General features: G+C 40.6%; 1 protein-coding gene across 1 annotated transcript; it reads right to left on the bottom strand.

Moving 5' to 3' along the window:
• Positions 1-296: 296 nt before the first annotated feature.
• On the bottom strand, positions 297-12,829 carry si:ch73-173h19.3 (uncharacterized protein LOC563864 homolog). Its single transcript, XM_067259784.1, has 9 exons — positions 12,713-12,829; positions 12,006-12,096; positions 10,922-10,967; positions 10,485-10,808; positions 6,773-6,892; positions 6,459-6,578; positions 6,169-6,292; positions 5,451-5,643; positions 297-1,971 (listed from the first exon to the last, which is right to left on the bottom strand). Exons 2-9 carry the CDS (start codon positions 12,084-12,086, stop codon positions 1,810-1,812), a joined length of 1,170 nt encoding a protein of 389 aa, XP_067115885.1. The 5' UTR covers positions 12,087-12,096; positions 12,713-12,829; the 3' UTR covers positions 297-1,809.
• Between the last annotated feature and the right edge of the window lie 8,917 nt (positions 12,830-21,746).

Below are 21,746 nucleotides of genomic sequence, written 5' to 3'. Positions count from 1 at the left end.
ATGTAACATGCTCACAGTTACTCCTAAACTTGCTTACTCCTGGACATCCTGCTAAAAGAATAGATCATTACTACTTTATTGTGACATTGCCAATTTCAATAAGGTATTGCAAGTACTTGAATAAGGTACTTAGGTTGCACTGTATGGTCTGATGATGCATCATCTGTTCACCAATTTGGTTTAATTTACTTTCAATTAGCAAGCATAATGTAGATCAGATTGATGGCCAAAGAAAGTTAGTTGCACTGACTGGAAAGTCAGGGAAGTAATTTACTGGCACACAGAAATATGTTAAGCAACAGCTCCCCTGCATACATTCGCACACAGCACTGCCAAGGATTTCCTGAAAACAAAACCATTTTGAGTCTGAGGAATGATTGCTTTATTCCCATTGGACAGAGGTTGCTGAGCAACACTCGAATGGATTCAAAAACATTCAATTTTCTTATTACTTTGAAACTTAACATCTGAAGCATTTCACAATTCTCAAAATAAAAACCAAAAACAAGAAAACAAATCCAACTGGACTATTTAAAGAAAATTTTTGTTGTGTTATTCTGTATTGATGTATGTGTGTAGCAACAAAGAAAGCATAAAGTGTATTTTAGTAATGTTATTGTTAGTCAGTGATGTGCTAAATCAAATCCTTACTCTAGTATTTTCTGTACACGTGTGTTGGTTTTCACTTCAAGCTAATCTAATCGTTCATTCCCAAAGACACACATTTTCAAGTACAAATATCACCCGATTTCAACTCAGATAATCCATCAAAGCAAATTTACACATAGGACAGTTCAAATGAAAACATGCTCACATAGGTTACCTCAAGGGTCAAGAAGTTAGGAAGTATGAACAGACATGTATGATATCTATATTAGATACAAGCCAGAGCTTTAGGCCTGCAGAGACTCAACTACGGCTCCAGCACTTACACATCTAACACGTCTCAGCCCAGCATTTACCCATCCAAAATCTAATTACAGACCTTTGTCCAAAAGGAGATTAGAATTGGATTGGCTAAACCTGTAATTTACCCACATCATCACTCTTGGCTCAGAGGTAACCATTTATGTGTGTGTGTGTGTGTGTGTGTGTGTGTGTGGGGGGGGGGGGGGTTGTGGAACCAAGCACAATATTGCCAAAACTTGACACTTCATTGTTTTTAGAGATGCCTAAATCTACAACACTGAACACACATCTACAATCCTACAGTTCTAATAAATGTTGAAAAATTCATTCAAATTTTAGGATGCATATAATAATTGGTAAATCTACAAAAAGCACTTAGCAGACTAACTAAACCACCCTAGTGGTTGTATTATTCTCAAACTCCCACATTATTGCTGCACAGTCACCTGTATTTTGCGTTATCTTAGAAGTGTTACCCGCTAGAACATCTTATGGTAGCCAGACCCTGTGATACGTCAGAGTACCTCCAAAAAGTAGTCATACCTCACACAATTCTTCAAACGTTTTTAACCACAAGGGGCAAAAAGACCCAGAATTTTCCAACAAATCAAATCTGGAAAAATGTTTCTGTGTTTGGTTACACTGTAAGTGTTGTGTTAGAAAATACAAACAGATAATTCGCCAATTAATAGTAAATCAAAAGGTTTATCAAAATTGATATCTTTAGAAAGCTAAGAAAAAGCAATACAAAACATTGCTTTACAATTATTTAGCTGTGCTCTAATCATTTAGTAATGATAAGGTGAATTTATTGAGATTCAGCCCTTTCTATTTTGATCTTGATCAGTAGAGTAAGCTGATATGATATCAGTAGGCTACTTAATGAATACAAAAAATGTCTTAGAAAGCATAGGGTCCAACGATGATGGTAAGCCGCAATAGAGAACTGGAGCGGTAGTTAAGGACGTTGTTCTGGGTGACCATCTCCAGATCTACAACGTGCTCCCTTGGACCAGTCAGTGGCTTTGTCATCACTAGCATGGCACTGACGTTGTTGGAGCGCTGGAGTGTTGAGGGTAAGAGAAGTAGTATGTTAGTTATAAAGCAACTGTACAGACAAATACAGGGACATACTAGTAGTCTCAGGATGCATCTTTCCTTGTGTACAATGACTAAATGCTCCACTAAATACATCTTTTCAATGATTGTTTAAAAAATTTAATCGTTCCTTTATTTTCCACTTTGAAATGTTTGTCTGAAACTTACCCAGTCGGTAACACTTTATTTAAAGGACATATGCATAATGCATTATGCAGCATTATATATGTACTCGTAAGGCATTACAATACAGTAATAATACAGTAGAAGCATAGTTTTAGAGACTTGTAGACACTTGTAAAGCCTCATGAAGACTCATGATCTTGTATACCAATTCATAATGCTCAGTTACACAGACAGACACACACACAGAGATTCGTGGCATTATTATATATTGGGTGTGCTTGCCTTCGGCAAGGGCACAACCTTTGTTCTCTCATATATATTTATTGGAATGCTGCTTCAGCATTCCAAGTATTGTTCTTTGAATTTTTATTCAACTTCTTAAAGGCCATATGGCAGGTTAAACACAACTGTTGATTAATGGGTACATGAAGCACTCAAGATATGTATATCATTTAAAATATCTCCAAATGGTGTCTCCAAATGGTGTTAAAGACCAGCTTTTGTCGTTTTTGGTGTTAGCATTAGCATATTAGCGCAAATCGGTGATGACGTCACGTTGGGGAGTCGTGGAGGAGAGAAGCCTCAGCCTAGTACTAGAACTATGGCGACTGACTGGGATGAAGAAGAGGTGGCAAAAACCACTAATGTGTATGATGGCCCGCAGCCGTATAATTTCGAACCATCAGGATCAGGAGATACCTGTCTGAGCATTCCACCCAGCTGCTAGTCCAAGCACTTGTCCTCTCAAAGTTGGACTACTGCAACTCGCTGCTCGCCGGTCTCCCAGCATGCGCAACCCGCCCTCTCCAGAGGATTCAGAACGCGGCGGCCCGTCTGGTCTTCAAACTGCCCAGACGCTCCCATGTTACCCCGCTCCTCATCTCCCTCCACTGGCTTCCCATCAAGGCCCGTATCAGATTCAAGACTCTGGTACTAACCTTCCGAGCGGTGAACCGGACTGCACCTGACTACATCAAGTCTCTGGTCCAGCCTTACCCTCAGACTCGTATTGAGAGACTTGTTTTTTCTACAGGTACACTCTTGCACTCTTGTGGGGAGTTTCATGTTGTTCAATTGTAACTTGTTTAACTGCATGCTCTTATGGTTCTTCCCTTTGGCACTTATTTGGTTTTCCACAATGTATGCTTCATGTTTTGGCTGCTCGCAATGTTTGGGGCTATCTCGTTGTTATGAGTGACCTATGTTCTTTTGTAAAGCTCTCTCTTGGAAGTCACTTTGGATAAAAGCGTCTGCTAAATGCATAAATGTAATGTAAATCCACCAAGTAGACATGAGAGGGCAAATGAGGAATTGCCGAGACCTGATGGCCGTCAAAGCCAATTAAATGGATGGTCCGAGGAGAATGAGCTAGTTTACGAACAGCAGTGCACATATACAACTTTTTTTTACTGTCAGAATAGCACCGAGTGAAAGTCAATGTTTTCTTTATATCTAGTGATAGTGATCATTCACGGCCTGACATTACATTTTTGAGGCACTTGTCCTTTGGACAAGTAGCCCTACATTTACGTTTCACTTTTCCATGCACAAAAGTCACGTCCGGGTAAAGATTGTGCCTTTGACCAACGACAATGAGCTGTAATATTATACAAATGATAACAATTGAGGTGTTATAAAAAATGTATTTGTTACATTAAACATTTACACAATTTCTGCAGAATGAAACACTTTCTGTTATGTACTGTATTCAGCTTCGTCCAAATATCTCTACAGACCGTGCAGCTAATTTAATGCTCAACCCTTGAACTGGGGCTTATTACTTGAAATAGGAATTACTGCGTCTTCTCAGTTACACTATCAGGGCTTGGAAATACTGTGAATTGCAAAAGCAGGCAAATGGCTAGTAGAACATAACATTTCATAATAATTTCAGTCAATCAAACAGCTGCAAGACTCAGTGAAATGTTATATACAGCTAGCAAACTAACGTTAGCTAGCATCGCTAACGACATTAGCTAACTTAACTTCGGTACAGTAGGCTATCCTCAGTATTTGCAAGCTGGCCAGTGCAAGTACAGTAACATAGCATTTTATTGGCTGTGCTCACGCCTTCGGCGAGCACAACCATTGTTCTCTCACATATATCTTATTATTATTATTTTCCCATCCCTAAGGATCAGTCAATATTTGGACTACATAGAAAACGGCGGTGTCAAAATGTTCGTTTTGGTCTCGATTGCGTTGCTTCTATTGGGATTTACGTTCCGTTGCACGGTTTAGGCTGTTAGGCTGTGCCTAAACCGTGCAACAGCTTGTTTCCCGATTTTGGTTTTCTTATTTCAAAACGAAAATCCATTGGCCGCAAAGTACACGGACCTGGACGGAATAAGAAAACCAAAATCGGGAAACGAGCTGTTTCCCGACTACCATTTAGAAATAGGAAAACAAAAAACGGAAAACAACCCTGACCCATTTTCCATTTTCCGTTTTGATAATAGAAAACGGAAAACAAAAAAACGACCCGTTATCTGATTTTCTTTGATGTGCTTAAACATGGTAATCGGGAATTGTGTGGAAATCTTTCTCAATTTTGCGTAGATTTTTGTGTTGTGACCCCGAAGTTGCTCCCACGAGCTTGACAGTCACATATTCAGGATGTCAACAGAGGGCGCGCTGCCATTTGTATGGAAGCAAATCAGTGACATAATGTTTTGAATTTTCAAAGGCATTGAACGAATATGAATATGAATCAGGGGAAGGGGATTCCTGGATTTGATTGGATCAGGCCAGTGCCAATAAAGAAAATTAACCAATGGGCCGCCGTCAGTTCTCTATGGGCCGGCCCGACCAAAATATTTTTTACCAATGGGCCGCTGTCAGTTCTTTATGGGCCCGACCAAAAATAAAATTAAAAAGCCTTTAAATTATATCGGCGATTCGGCACAAAAATGCGTCGGCCCACTGGGGTAATGCCCGCTATGCCAGATGGCCAGTCCAGCCCTGCCCCTAACTATTAATATTGTAATTAATTAAGAGTACATGTAAAATGCTGTATAATGCGTTATGCATATGGACAAATAAAGTGTAACACTTGGTTCTGCAGCTGTGGAAATGTGCTACATGACCACTTGAATAATTTGATTTAAGGGAGTCAGGTGGCTGAGCGGTTAGGGAAGCGGGCTAGTAATCTGAAGGTTGCCAGTTCGATTCCCGGCTGTGCAAATGACGTTGTGTCCTTGGGCAAGGCACTTCACCCTACTTGCCTTGGGGAGAATGTCCCTGTACTTACTGTAAGTCGCTCTGGATAAGAGTGTCTGCTAAATGACTAAATGTAAATGTAAGTGGTATTATCTCACCCTGAGGAAGAATTCTCCTCCCTCGTTGCCAGACTTGATCCTGAAGGTATTGTGCATGTTGGGGTAGACGCTGGTGGCCTGGATCTGGAAGATGTCTGCTGGTACGGAGCGTTCTGAGGTGATGCTCATGTATTTGTACACAATGGATGGTGGAAGTCCCCGGCAGATGGATGGTGACTGGCAGCTGCAACGACTGCATACATAGAGCCATTATAGTTTTTGACCACATAGTGGATGTGGTAGTGGTAGGTTGGATTGTCTTTTTGCAGGTGAAGATTGGAAACATACCGGAGCAAGCTAATGCTAATCTAGAATGGTGGGTACATTTGTTTCCCTGGATGCACAAAAAGGTGATAGAGCTAATTGATCAATGGGCCTTAAAGTTGTACTACTAACCTTAACCATACTTGTTACCCTAACCATACAATTTACATAAACATTTCCATTAGTTGTGTAGAATTGCACAGAATTTGAACTTTGAAATTGTTCATCTACAACTCACACTTCAACTGCAGGATCTTGCATAAAAATCCATTGTTCTTTGTAAACAAATAGGAGTGGCTGCAAAGGGTAATTGGGGTAGGTGCAACTATTCACTACTCACGTAATCCTAATATGTTGAAAGACCATAATTGACTATTACATTCAACCTGAAAACAATCTCAAAAAAAGTGTTTCAGCACAGCAGTCTTGCAAAACGTTTTTCTTTTATTCTTACCCTTCTCCTGTCTGCACGTAAGGTTCATGGCAGGGGTTTCTAGGGTAGCACCGGAAGCCTCCAAAGTAGTTCCAGCACATCTCATCTTCTCTGCAGTTGTGTCCTGTATCACACTCATTTATGTCTGCCCATGAAGAGAACATGTCAACAATTTCACATCCTTAATCCCAAAAGTTTGGTGTTTATATTAAAATCATTGAGTCATTGAGATTCACTGCTGGTGTTGCAAGATTGGTTGGTTGGGCTTGGTTGAGATTTAGGTATTGTGCTTGTTGCAACAGGCCCAGTACCTTGGCATACTCGGGTGCCTTGGAGTTGGTATCCCTCAGGACAGGCACAGACATACCCTCCAGGCTGGTTTACACACTGCCACTGGCACATGTAGCTGGAGAAAGCACACTCATCGATATCTATTCACAGACAAACATTTAGGGAATTAACTTAAAGGCCTGTATGAGATATACACATCATACATATTTAAGTCCAATTTGTTTAACAAAGTACCAAGTGACGAATTTCTACTGCATCTATACTTTAAGATAGACCCCATGCTCTAACCAGATAATAACATTTTCTACATGTAAAGTTACACCACACTCATTACCTTGGCATGATACTTGGTCTGACACTAACTCATAGCCTTGTTCACATTGGCAGATAAAGGAGCCCATGATATTGTAGCACTGGTGCTGGCATGGATTGCTATCCTCACACTCGTTGACATCTGCAAAGCATTGGGAGCAACCAAATTAGCTGGATGCAAAGACTCGCAAAGTCTTTGGGATTACAATGCTTTGAAACGGAATAGTATTTTGCACTATAGTTTGATTACAATCTTGAAATGTAAAGAGAAATATTCTACATTAATATCTAGAATATATAACAGTTTTATGTAAAAAATGTTTGTGATAGGTTGCACCAAAATAGACTTCACACTCCAGACCACCAAAATCAGGGAGTCAGGTGGCTGAGCTGTTAGGGAATCGGGCTAGTGATCAGAAGGTTGCCGGTTCTGTTGTGTTGTGTCCTTGGGCAAGGCACTTCACCCTACTTCCCTCGGGGGGAATGTCCCTGTACTTACTGTAAGTCGCTCTGGATAAGCTAAATGTAAATGGCAGTGAGTTTTATGTTTTTCTCTGAAAGTGCTTGATTACATAAATCATGTCCATCATTGTCTGCTGCACTCCCCTTTTGCACTATTATGTCACATTGGAGAAAATAGACTAGGTATTGGGTACCTTCAAATTCACTGTCTGTTTCTTAGAAATGATTTTGTGATCTGGCCAACAGGGTGGGTCTCGGAGTGTATCGGGCCGCGTGAAGTAATCCATTGCTTAGTGCAGCCCAACATGGCAACCAATGTGTGTATGTGTATTTCTCTTGAACGACTAATCCAAACAACTTCACACTCAACTATGCACATCCTTGGGTTCTGAGCAATATACCTGCCGAATTTCACTCACGTCTGCTAAATGACTAAATGTAATATGAATATAATATTCTTATCTACACTTTTTGATATTTCTGGTCCAACAGAGACAAATTTACTGAACAGAACACTGACAGTGTTCCTTAGCAGCACCTTCTCCTGGGTGGTCTACAGTCGTAGCCAGGTTGGTTAACATACTGTATACAAAGTGCTAAAAATAGTGGCACTTTCAGTTTTGTATACAGTGACTCGGATGTGTTACACGTGTGAGAGAGAGAACACTGAATCCATCCAAAGCTTGGCTCAGAAAAAAGCAGCAAGAAGTTGAGCTCAGCAGCGGTCTGCCTGATGTAACCCATTTGTGACGCAGGGGCTATAACCACGATGTGAAAATGATGTCATACTGGAGGCTGTGTAAACATATTCCCCCCCACACACACACACACTTCTTACATACACAGAGACACACACAATACACACACACACGGTGATACACATCATTCCCAGTTAACAAAGCCCAGGTGACCCTGCTTTTGGCTGGTGGCAGCGAGGAATAGTACAGCACTAGCTAATGGTCAAAGCTGACATCCACTTATCCATACAAGAGGGAAAATATGACGATGGCTTCCCATTCCGCTTTTTCCAGGAGATCACTTTAGATTGCTGTTATACATGTCGACAGAGGTGAACCAATAGGCACAATATGCACACTTCTATGATCCCAGCTACAAAGCAGACACAATACCTTCATATATATTGTGTCTGCTTATACGTATATTGTATATAATAGTGTACTATTTTCCTTATATACAATTCATATGTTTAAGACTGGTGTAGTACATCTCTGTTACCTCCTGGGAAATAAAATCACACAAGGGGGATTTTTTTTTACTTAATTACTGTGGGTGCATTGGATTTGTGTGATGTCATGGAAACCATTGAACAATCCAAAAAGAGTACTTGCATAATGTGTGTCAGGCAAGCAGTCAGGCAAGCAACATCACGTTTCCTTCAAAGAATTTTAAGAAAATTGTTGCTATTAGGAACTGTCAGAATCTGTCAGTGAAACCTATACTATTCTGTACAAGGCACAATGAGTGAAAATCGTAACTGTGCTCTGTACTGTCTAACACTATGAACATACTCCCAAAAGCCCCCAAATGTTTCTAACAAAAGATGAAAAGCTCCCCTATGAAGCGGTGCCTTCATGAGACAGTGGTCTGACCAAGAACATTTTATGCCACTTTGGTGTCAGAATGGTTAACCACAAGACAACAACTGTGAGACCCCCATTCAAATTTGTAAACATGGAGATGTGAGAAATGACCTGTTTCACAAGTTTTGTGAAAAACCAGCCTGCCTTTGTCCTGAGTAAGCACCAAGAAGAATAAAGACAGTAAACATAGATCTTAGCCTTTGAAGTCTGAGATCAAATCAGAGACCTAACTACTAAAGACTATGGCCCAGTTTCCCAGACATGGATTAAGCCTAGATGTTTCTCTTACTTTCTATCTCTTACTTTAGGACTCGGATTAATCCATGTCTTGGAAACTGAACCTATAAATTTAGAGTGTATTCTAAGTACTTGGGGTTTGAAAAATGCTACATGAAGGGGTTAAAAAGCATACAGTAATCTGTTTTAACTATATTGGTTACACATTCTTATACATTTTCTTGTTCTAACACTTAACTGACTCGACAACCTAGCTAACAACCCATCAAGTAATATAACAGTCACTTTCAACTTAAAAGTACCATTTATTAACAATTGAGATATTTTTAACTTTGTTAAGTCTAATTTGATCAGTAATGCTCAACATTAGTTTTCTTTGGCATTACTATGCTGTTGAAGGTAAACGCACAATAAAGAATCAAATAAAGCATGGTTTATTTAAGGTATCTTGCTGGAAGGAGTACATTGTTAGATGAATCATTTCCAATACTTTCAAGATGTGCTTGCCAACTGATGTGATATCATATAAAATAATGACTGGTTTGAATTAAGTATTTTTTGCAAGACTCTTCAAGAAAGAAGTGGCTACTATGCGAAACGTCTGTTACCTCTCAATAACGTTGTGCACTGAACACCACTAAAATTAATAATTGGTGTTTATCTCTTGAGACATCCCTGTTTACTTTGTTCTGCTTATTATGTCACCAGAAACTATTGTAGCAGACTAGGACATGCACACTGTACATCTGTACTTGTTTTCAGCTCTGTCTGTACAAACTAATTCTTGATATGCTTGTTAAGCATAGTACTGTCTGTCTTGTATCTATGTGAATGTGCTATAGAATAAAAACTCTGAATCTCTCTTAGGTTATGATATAGACAACACCAGGAGGAATGCTCTATTCCCATGAACCTACGTTGTTTGTAATCATGTACAGATTTAAATACTACTATACCATCATAGTTTGACTGTAGCACTTTACTGGGTGTACTCACACTTACTTTGCATACAATCCAGTTTGAGCAGTTCATAAATTATAAAAGACACATTTAAAGGAATTAAGTGTTGTATCGCAAGTCTAGGCCTATCTGTTGTTGCCAAACACAACACCCAAGTATAGGATAGCCCTTCTTATAGGTGATACAATAATGAAGGGAAGGGAAAAAGCATGGTTTTGGAATGTGTTGTTGGCTACCATGTTTTTCTGTCCCTCAGCTGAGCTTGGCTGTCACCCCATGTCAACTGAATGGTTTATGTAACTGCAATTGTTTGCCTCCCTTGCCAAGATTCGGCGTGTTGCAACTTGACCAAGAGAGCAGAGCAGACGCACACTTTTACAAACTCGGTCACACGCAAGAAACACAATCCCACACATCGACACTCACACATTCAATGTATAGGCCTACATTGTATAGTTCACAGCACAGTCTTACCTCTGCAGTAATTGGTCTCATCAGCCATGAAGCCCATAGCACATTGCACTGGTGGAGAGAGAGCAGCGCCGGCTCCAACACTGTATCCAGTGCCCCCTCGGCTTCCGCTACCAATCGGTATGACCCTCTTAATTGGTAAGGCTGGAGCCTCCACAGGAGGCGACGGCAGGTCGCGCACATCATCCATCGCAGCCGCAGGTTCATCCTCTCCATTGCTGACGATGATCTGGGCATTCTGGGGCAGGCAGAAGTACCCACCAAAGTGGTTGATGCATCTCATGCCACCTTTGCAGGCGTCAGGCACTGTCACGCACTCGTTGATGTCTGAGAGTTAAGAGTCTGTCATCAGTGTCTTCCGCAAAGGCAATGGTAAAACGCTACCATGTGAGCCGGAAGGAGAATGTTCACTGGAGGTATAAAAAAACGGATGGCCTTACCTTTGCATTCTTGTCGGTCAACATCAAACTCATAGCCATCGGTGCACTAATGCCAGAAAAAGATTGTTAGGTATCTGGCATTTATTATACTCATTTCTTATGGTGACAGAATGGCAGAACACTATATTGATTCACTGATTGACAAATTAAACAGCTATGACCCTTAAGTACGAAACTGATTAAGCATGGCAGTCACTATAGGACCATAAAGACACAAACCTCAACTTCAGGTCATTATAATCATGAAGTAAAACAAAAGGAAAAATGGTCCCCAAACATAACTTTGGCCTACTGAATTGTGAAAATGTTAGTTTACTGAGTGGGTGATTTACACCACATTTGTTATTCTGCTCTGTGGCTCTGTTTCCCGACTGGTGGATAACAGGAAATCAGACAGACAAGCCATTAACAACCTGGAGAACACCTGTGTTTTCACTTATCCCCCCAAAACAATGTGTTTAGTCTGTCGCCATCCAGGGAGGAATGTCTGCACGCCTGTTTGCCGACCATCTGACTCATGAGGCTAGACCAGAGAGACAAGCTCCGGCCCGGCCTCAGCATGGGCTCGAGGCTCCAGTCTCATATGATTAACCTCCATAACTCATCATCAGCTACGACAACAACATCAAGTTACAACTGCCGACTACCGATAAGTGCATCCTGGATTGGTGGAAACTCTTCGTATAAGTATTGCCACTCGCAAATACTTTATACTGTAATTAGTGTAAATTGTTATCATTTGGAACTCAGAATAGCAGTTGTAAAGTCTGTTTGCTTTTTTTATTGTTTGTCATGTCAAAGAAAGAATGGTGTCTTTTATTTGAGTGTTTTTGTCTAATTCTGATGGCAAAACAGTTATCCTTTAGAGAAAAATAATATACCCTTTTTGTTCATCTAGTAGTCTCTCCATTCATCTATCCATTCATCCATACATCCACCCATCAATCACACTTACTTCTCCATTTACTTATTCATCAATCAATTTCTTCAGTAATTATTTAACAACTCACTCAATCCTCATTCATTCATTCAATTTAGAGGCATTGTAAGCCAGTGCATGGTAGATGTTGTGACAGCCACTTGCCGTGTATGTGACAGGTTCTTCAACCTCCTGGGACACAGCAATGTTGATGACAACACTCAAGCACAAATACATCCACAGCATTTTGTTATTCCTTCAGATAAAGACAAACGGACAAATATGAGGTGAATAGAATGGAGTCCAAGGAAGGATGAACATACCTTAACCATTTGTTGGACCATGGAAGTCCATTGAGCTTTACAACACTTTAACACATCATATAGGTAAATTTTGGGCTGACTCGTGAACAATAAAACAACTTCAATTAAGCTCCATCCGGTGTGCAACGTCATATTTAGACGGATATAATTAGGCTATCGGGAGAGAAAAGGTTTGCATGTACAAACGTCTATGACATAAGGCCATATTTTCATTGGCACGATTTGACCCCCCTTAGCCACACAGAATTATCCCAGAGAAATATATTTTCTCTGACAGCGCATGCACATTCCATCTTGGTTGCTCGTTAAAGTTACTTTACAAATGGTTAAATGATAACACATCCTTATCACTTGTAGGTTGTCACTGTCTGCAAATGATGACGCCAATATCAAGTAGGCTAGCCTAATAGCTGAGAGGTTACCAATTTATTAACCTACTGAATTTATGCTGCGCTATAAATCTAGGAAATAGCATATCCATCAAATCTATTGCTTTTCACTATAGTTTGAAGCCCACTGTGCGCAATGAATATCGTAATTAAGTCTTACCTCGGAAATGCTGCCAGTGTCTTGCAAATTGTTTATCCTCAGGAGTAACCTGACAACAGCTACAGTAACGTAAAGCTATCCACTATCTTTGATAGTGTGACTTCTGCATAAATGTCTATCGTTGAAAAAAAGGATAGAGGTGGTGCTCTAAGCACTTCAACATCCGAGGGATTTTTGCAATGTCAAGTACAAACACTAATTTCAACAGTTGCACAGAATAAAACGTGTTGACCCCCTCTACTGGTTATCCGACATGTGGCACCACAACATAAAGCTTGCCAGACAGACAAGGCCCTACGTTAAAGAAATGTATTAGACCATCGGTTCCCAAACTGGGGTACGCGTACTCCCAGGGGTACGCAAAGTGGTTCAGGGGTTACGCGGGGAGAACATTTGATTTGCGTTTTCAAAGTCAAAAAAATATATATATACATTTTCAAACTGAGCTATAAATAGACATGAAATGTTAAATAGTCTGAATAGCCAAGTCGCATTGCCAAAAATACTCATGTATACCAATATTCAGCAAAATAATTACACTGCGAAAAATAGCTACAGGTAGTGACGTATAGTCAACAGTCACACCGGTTAGCTCCCTCGTCAGAATCTCACTTGCTGATGACCTGTGTAGGGAAGCGGGAGCTGCACGAACATGGACAAGTGTTTGAAAAGAGTTTAATCCCCCGTCCAGAGAGACACCATTGGTTTCTACCAGTAGGCCTACAATCGAGCATTAACCTGCCGGTGACAGCAACCCAGGTTGCTCTTACGTGTTCTTGGATCAGGGCGCAAGCAGCAGTACATTTGTTGCTAGCCAAGCTACTAGCATTGTGACAGTGAGTCTGATGCAGAGCTTCGACCTCCTGGTCGTATTTATGGAAGCAAATCGTGACCAAAATTCAAATTTAAATGCATTTGCAGAAATGCTTTTTAATTTTAAGAATGTGTATGCATTATTTGACTCATAAATGAAATTAGTAATCAATCATCCTATTTGCATTTTAATTTTCTTCTTCAAGAGTGCTCAATCTTTCACTTAAAGGATGACATGCTTTTTTTGGATGCTTTTATATAGGCCTTAGTGGTCCCCTAATACTGTATCAGAAGTCTCTTTCCCGAAATTCAGCCTTGGTGCAGAATTACAGCCACTACTAGCAGTCCCACAAGGAGCTTTCCTCAGAACGCGCTGTTTTGGTGTCTGTAGCTTTAAATGCTAATGAGGAGCGGAGGGGCGGGCACCATGCGCTAATGTTTACAATGGATGTATTGCAATGGCTGTAGCCCCGTTGCTGTAAGATGCCTCGAATTTGCCCATTCTCATCTGATAACCCTGGTTTGCAGAGGTACACACTCAGTCATTTCAATGAGGGGAAAGGCGGATATCGCGCGCGCCATAACACCAACAGCAGAACGGTTATCCAAATAACAAAGAAGTGTACAACACTCACGTTACAGCATGTGTATTCACACACATACTTGATGCTATCTACCTTTCCATTAGCGACAGTAACTCAGCTGTTAGCTGCAGAGCTAATGTTACAGCCACATTCTAAGGGTAGAAAGCTAGGTAACCAAATACAGTAAAGCTACAAACTGATATAGCGTTAGTTAACTTACTTGTCCGAGGTTAGTAGCTGGACTAAGGAGAGTTAATACTGATCCAGAATTTAATTTCAGCAAGGCCAGTTTTGTATTAGCTCAAGTTGAGGAAACAGTCATGGCTGAAGTGTTTGGCGCAGACATACAAAACAAATGCGCCTACAACAGAAGTTGTGTAGGCGCATTTCCAGAGAAAATAAAATTAAGACACTGGGTCTTCAGAGGCTCGGATGAAGGAACTGTAAAAAGATTTTTGTTTTCCTTTGTACATCCAAACTGAGCAAATGTAATGCTTCGTTAGTTTGCAAGCCATGATGTCTCTCGAGGATAAAAAACACTTGCACGGTAGTACCTCAGTTTCTTATGGGCGGGCCAGATTCTCTGGGCGGGCAAAGCAGAGAGAGGGGAGGTAACCTTCCTCCTTGTGATGTCACAAAGAGGAGATTTTCAAACAGAGCAATTGAGCCTTCATTTTCTCAAAGGCGGAGAAGAACACCCAGGGCTTGGTTTACACCTATCGAAAATTCTAGCCACTGGGGGACCAAAGGCAGGCTAGGGGAACTCATATTAATGTTAAATAACCTCCTAAAGGGAAGTTTTCATGTCATGTCACCTTTAATTAAAATGAAAAAGAAATAGACATTTGAGATTTAAAGGTGACATGACATGCTGTTTTTGGATGCTTTTATATAGGCCTTAGTGGTCCCCTAATACTCTATCAGAAGTCTCATTCCCGAAATTCAGCCTTGGTGCAGAATTACAGCCACTACTAGCAGTCCCACAAGGAGCTTTCCTCAGAACGCGCTGTTTTGGTGTCTGTAGATTTAAATGCTAATGAGGAGCGGAGGGGCGGCACCATGCGCTAATGTTTACAATGGATGTATCGCAATGGCTGTAGCCCCGTTGCAGTAAGATGCCTCTAATTTGCCCATTCTCATCTGATTTTATACTTTTACTTGAGTAAAAAGCTTGAATTGATACTTCAACTTCTACAGAAGTATTTGTAAACCATAGTATCTATACTTCTACTTGAGTAATGAATGTTAATACTTTTGACACCTCTGGTTTGACGATGGATTGCAGATTGAAAACGTATTTGCCTATTTTTTCTCTCTCTCCGTCTCCGTCTTTACACGTCGCTGTTTCACACAATGTCCAACCGATGGCGCCAGTCTCACAGATCTTTAAACCCAGAGCAGAGCCAGCATGGAGAAGATTTTTAAAATATTTTATTAGCCACAAACAACACAGGCATCACAGACACTGAAAATGTTTAGATAACTAATTGACAGTTTAACTAACAGGCAATATACCCCATGTGTGAAGAAAGCGTACTGATATTCAATAAAATATCAAGCTACATATTAGTCTTGCAGTCTTACTCCTGCAGCTTTCTCCTCTTCAAATTCAGAAGTCTAATGTAAAAAGTAAATTGCAAGACTGTACTTACATTTCAAGGATTAAAATATTTCTTTATAGAATTGTCATACATTTTGTGCTGTGTCTTTCAATGCTGAAGGCAATGCATCAAGAACTGATGGCCCCTCGACATTATCCAATCAGTTCCTGATGCAGTATCATCAACATCAGAAAGTGTCTGCATTTAATCCTGGAAACTGGTCTTCATATTGGCTTCAAAAATACTAGTGAATACAATACTGTCCACATAATGCATATTTTTGCACAGATAGAATTCAAACTAAATGACCTGACTGATAAAAGGATAACCTAACAACAAACAAAACAACACACAATAAAAAGAAAATCATTTTCAGTTGAGCAACAGTACAGGGGTTTTGTTTCCTGATACACAGCTCAGTATTGTAAAAGTATGTAAGCATACACATAACATCATCGCTGACTTTTAAACATACTTGCCGTCTCCCCACTATCCTGCCATCAGCTTTATACAGATTGGTGCAGACGATGAATACTGCTGTGTTTAGCATAACCCCAGTTGCCACCGTGAGAGAGAGCAATAAGATGCTCACAGTTGCCAGCTGAGATTAGGCCTAAGCATAGCCATACACTGATGGGCATTGTCCAAGATAAACATTCTTACATTATGATACTTGCATATTGGGGTGGGTATGGGTGGGGGGGTCTTGAGAAATGCCTGTGGCAAATGCACACCTCTTCTGCCAAATTACAATTTTCAAGACACCAGCATGCTTCTGAGGATAGTTTTGCTTGGTTGGAGAAATATGTTACTTGTTATTAACACTACTAGATATTTACCCCTCTGTGCATAACATACGGGCTAAAAAGGCCTCTCTTCTAGACACCGATGTCATTTTGAACCATTCCTAAGGTAGGAAGTATGTATACAAACGGTTTAACTGTAATTGTATTTTGTGTGCGATCAAAAGGCGTATGAGAAGACAGATTGCAGAATCTCTGCAGGTTATTGTGAGAGAGTCTATGACATCACAGTTGCCTGCAGAGATTACCCAGTCTATCTCTAGAGCCTGAGGACCCTGGTTGAGGCGCCTTACTAACACAGAAGTAAGATTGATCTTATGTTTGTCTACAGTCTAAAATAAAGCACACATAAAACTCTTCTTTATTCCATGCTAGCTGGCTCATTAACATTTAGCCTCATCACTTACTCATCTACTTAAAGTTTACCAAACTTAAGCAATCATTACAATTTCAATTATATTGGATCATAGACTTCAAGAGTGGCTGCATCAATTACAGAAAACATTGTACAGGGTTGCACCAACACAATTCTGAGAAGGTGAAGTTTGTTGACAACCATCCTCTATAACTTGCTCTAACAATTTGCTCTCTCTCTCTCTCTCTCTCTCTCTCTCTCTCTCTCTCTCTCTCTCTCCCTCTCCCTCAAACCTAGTAGGATTGAGAGAATCCTGACAGCTGAATGAGTTGACAAGTACTACAACAGTGCCATCCACAGACCCTCATGCGTAGTGTGTGTATAAACATTACATTACATTGCCCCTCCCTAGCACAAACACACGCACAGCAATAGAAGTGTTCCATAAACAAAAACTAGCTCTAATCCGCTCAACCCCTAAACTACGAATAACAAGGCTGTAGAGAAGGTCAGCTAAATCTGCCTCCAGCTGGTAAAAAAAAAAAGCATCTACCCCTCGGTAGCAGCTGGCGCGTGCCCCCTTGTTTTTTTAGAGAGATACCCTCCCCTATTTCACCCCCTCACCCCTCATCCAGAAGGTCCACTCGTTACCATGGTGATTGGGGGTCCCTGTCCTATTGTCCGAGCGTTAGTGGTCGTTGAATCACGTCACCTTATAGAAGTCATGGCCCTGGCCTTTTGACACCTCCAGACCCCTGTGACAAAATAAGAGGGTACAAGGAAAAGGGGAAGAGGGGGAGGGAAGGAGAGGGAGACACACTTTTAGAGGATGTGTTTGGCAGACCGAACAGACCAACACAACAGATTGTAAGCATTGTGGCAAAGCTTATAAGGAAGTAAAAAACAAACAAAAAACAAGAATTTCAGTTGTCATACAACACATTTACTATTTTCAGAATTATGAACAACAGTACATGTATAGAAGTATGAATAAAAGTATGAGAAATATGTGCAGAAACATTCAGCTTGATCGTATAGGAAAGGTGCCACAAACATCTATGTTGTATGTGTCTCAATTAGATGAAGCAGATCTAAAAAAAATAAAATAAATGTAAACATTGAAATCTAACCTATATTGTTGTTCTTTTGTCCATTTTGTTGTCAGTTTTTTAGTTTTTTTTAATAACAATTACACCTTTTATACAAAGGTAAGACAACCGACTCAGGCAAACTGATCAAAGAAATCTTGACTTCATGCAACAAAATGCTATCTGTGTGAACTGAACTGATATCAAATTCACGTGCTGACTAAAATTTGAGTGACTATTAAGAATTCGGTCTAGTAATAGAGCATTGCTTATTCACTCAATCGACTGAGTCTTTTTGACAGACCTTGCATGGTAAGCTATGAGCCCCACAGAGAATAGCAGGACCCACACGCTGAAGACCATCTGTCAAAACGATGGAGCTTGCATTAACTGCACTTGCCCCCACATGCTTTAGCCGAAACAGTAAACATTATAACATAAAGCATATGCATAGCTTGTCCTGCATGAGTGACGTTGACTTTCCAAAACAAGGAACGTGACAAATTAAAAAAATCAATGGCTAATGTTTTCAGTTGAAGAATATACCCCTCTGTTCAATTATGTTCAATATTTTTAACGCAAATGGTTTAAAGAAAACAAAAAAAATGAAAGCCTTGAAGTTTTACTGAAGAATGGATAAAAACTAAAGCTCAAAGCTGTGTTCATAAATATTTTGTCATGTTTAGGGAGTCAGGTGGCTGAGCGGTGAGGGAGTCGGACTAGTAATCCGAAGGTTGCCAGTTCGATTCCCGGTCATGCCAACTGACGTTGTGTCCTTGGGCAAGGCACTTCACCCTACTTGCCTCGGGGGAATGTACTTACTGTAAGTCGCTCTGGATAAGAGCGTCTGCTAAATGACTAAATGTAAAATGTAAATGTAAATGTGTTTCCCTGTGACAGCTACCGCAGTGCATTCAGAGATTTCTTGCCCCAAAAACAATTAATCATTAACAAACGTTGTCCTGAGCATCCAAAAAGTGCACTATAAAATTAAATATACCATCATTAAATCAAAAAACATATCAAATCCACCGCATGGTGTGAGAACAACGAACACTGAAAACCTCCAATGTTCAACATTAATGGCACTTTCTATAATTGGAAAGGGCATGTGATTGTTTCTCAAGCAAAGGAATTGTGCCCTTGCAGGGTTTTGTGCTGCTGCAATTTTCTTTTTCTTTTTTTGCCACCTTGTCTTTTTCCCATAGAAGTAAGATGAACCGTGTCGGTTGGTCACTCTCAAAGGACTACTGTACAATGGCCCTTCCATGCGAATTATGAGGAGATGGAGGCTGAGACGTCCCTCCTGGAGTGATGATTGTATTGTTTGGTTGGGGCCATCAGCAGGGTGAGGAACTGAACTGGACCGGAGAGGTGTTTGAAGGGGGGGCCTAATACACACCCCTGCTGAACACCCCATAACCTCCGAACGAGCTACAAGGCCAAATCCCAAGACCTCAGGACTCCAAGTCCACAAACAATTACGGTCTACATGAACAAAGATGACATTTTTAATTTGTTCCAGCTCTGAGGTTCCGAGTCTTTTCTGGCTGGTAACAAGGGAAGACGTGGAAAGACAATGCTTCAATTAGAGCGAGTAAGACTGGCAATGGATACTGAACTTGGCCCCCCTCTGGTGGTCCATTGTCTTGTTATAGAAGACAGAAAAAAATGACAATATGATTTGATTCTGGTACTGTGCACTCCAAAAGCCCTAAGACATGACATGGAGGCCTACTAAGACTAATCGCTCTTTTTCTCTCATTGTGCTCACCAGTTCAACAGTAAGACACATTGTCTTTTTCACCCCTCATCATGCCACATGTATTCATTAACTTTTTTTATCAATGGAAATGGATGTTCTAAGTTTAGAATCATAACTTAATAATATTGTCAAAAGCACAAATTGAGTTTGTTTGTGAGGCTCATGCTCCAAAACAGTCAGAAGAGTGTTGGAGATCTCATAAACATGATTTATATGAATTCTGCAAATTAACCATTACATGTTCTTGTTGCAAAGTAAATATTAAATCCAGTAGTATCCATGTATAGTACAGACATGTAGCTTTCCTGTCAATAGCTTCTCAAACACAAATAATGACTGTTAACGAGAGATAAAGCTGCATTAGGTCTCATTTCATCACACTGAACTCCATGGGAACACAAGAGCAAATCTAATCTGTATTTGGCCCCAACCAAAATAAATCGTTACACTACATTCGTGAGTCTGTAGGTTTAAGAGTTAGTTCACATTATGCAAGTCCACGTCAAACCAATATAAAATCACCTACAAAATATTCTTAAACACACAGTTTCCTTACCTTTCCTTTGTTTCTACAAAACACACGTCCCTAATGCCTCCATACGGCTAACTTCAACAGGCTTGTTCTGGCCCTTAAGCAAATGCTATATGTGTCCAGAAGCTCTGCCCCGAAGTATACGCACAGAGCATGTGTTCCATCCCATCCCAATCACCAACCCCACCCTACACAACTCTGCATCTGACCACTACCAACAGACCAGGCCTACCTCTTCCAATGTCTTTCCAATCCAATCCAGTATTGATCTATCAGACATGCGCACAGACAGCAGCACACATGTGCACAACATCATACACAGACACACATGCGCGCGCATGTACACACAGGTAGTGTGCACACAGCAATTGATCAACACACATAAAACATTTTATTATTGGTTTCAGTCTGGTTGAACAGTATAACTGACGAGAAAAAGGTGTGTGTGCATGTGTGTGTGCGCGTGTGTGTGTGTGCGTTCATTTGCTCTTTTCCCATGACTGGGTTTGGAAGAATGTGGTGTGTTGGTGCTAAGGGGTAAAAGGTCCATACGACCAATAGCCAGTTCAGGCGAATGGAACCGCAGCTCACTCACAACACGTTTACGTTGCACTCTGCCAAACCCCATGTGTATGTTTGGTGCTTGACCAAAGCAGGCAGCACGATGCATATATCAATGTTCTGCTGTAGGCCAACATTTTGGATCACACACCCTTCTCTTTGCTAGCAGAACTCTCACCTATCCTACCGAAACTCTTTCAAATTCCCCCCAAATGAACATTACAATACCAAAGAGTGGAGTCAAATAACGAATTTGTGTAAGACTGTGAAAAAATTGTATACAACATCCCTGATAATGTCAAATGAGGTAGGTGCTGTAACTGAAACATACATGGTACATATATATATGTATATACATATACATATACCTAGTAGGCACTAGGTTGGTCACTGATTAACTGCTGTTGTTTTACTTGGTAAGGGTGGGATCATCTTATCGTTGACACCACTACAGCCGGTGACCTTCCCACAGCTCACACTTTTGAAGTCTGAATGTTTGTTTTGGGTATATCATGCGCTGAGCTCACATAGACAACCCCACCGACTTGTAGTCCCCACATGGGCACCTGACAACTTCCCAGGGGCCCTATATTACACAACACGACTGCAATACACCATACTTCATCATAGTTTGGCCACTGCATTTTCAGAAGTTCTGTTTAGGAACGATAAATGTTGACAGTCAGATGGCCGAGCGTTTAGGGAATCGGGCTATTAATCGGAAGGTTGCCGGTTCGATTCCTGGCCATGCAAATTGACGTTGTGTCCTTGGGCAAGGCACTTCACCCTACTTGCCTTGGGGGAATGTCCCTGTACTTACTGTAAGTCGCTCTGGATAAGAGTGTCTGCTAAAAGTAAATGTAGTGCAGTTTTGAGTTTTATGATTATGTTTTTCAGTTTTCACTGCTTGATTACATAAATCATGTCCATCA

This window comes from Osmerus mordax, chromosome 21 (genome assembly GCF_038355195.1).
Source record: "Osmerus mordax isolate fOsmMor3 chromosome 21, fOsmMor3.pri, whole genome shotgun sequence".
Classification (NCBI taxonomy): Eukaryota; Metazoa; Chordata; class Actinopteri; order Osmeriformes; family Osmeridae; genus Osmerus; species Osmerus mordax.
This window is presented reverse-complemented; position numbering and strand designations above follow the sequence as displayed.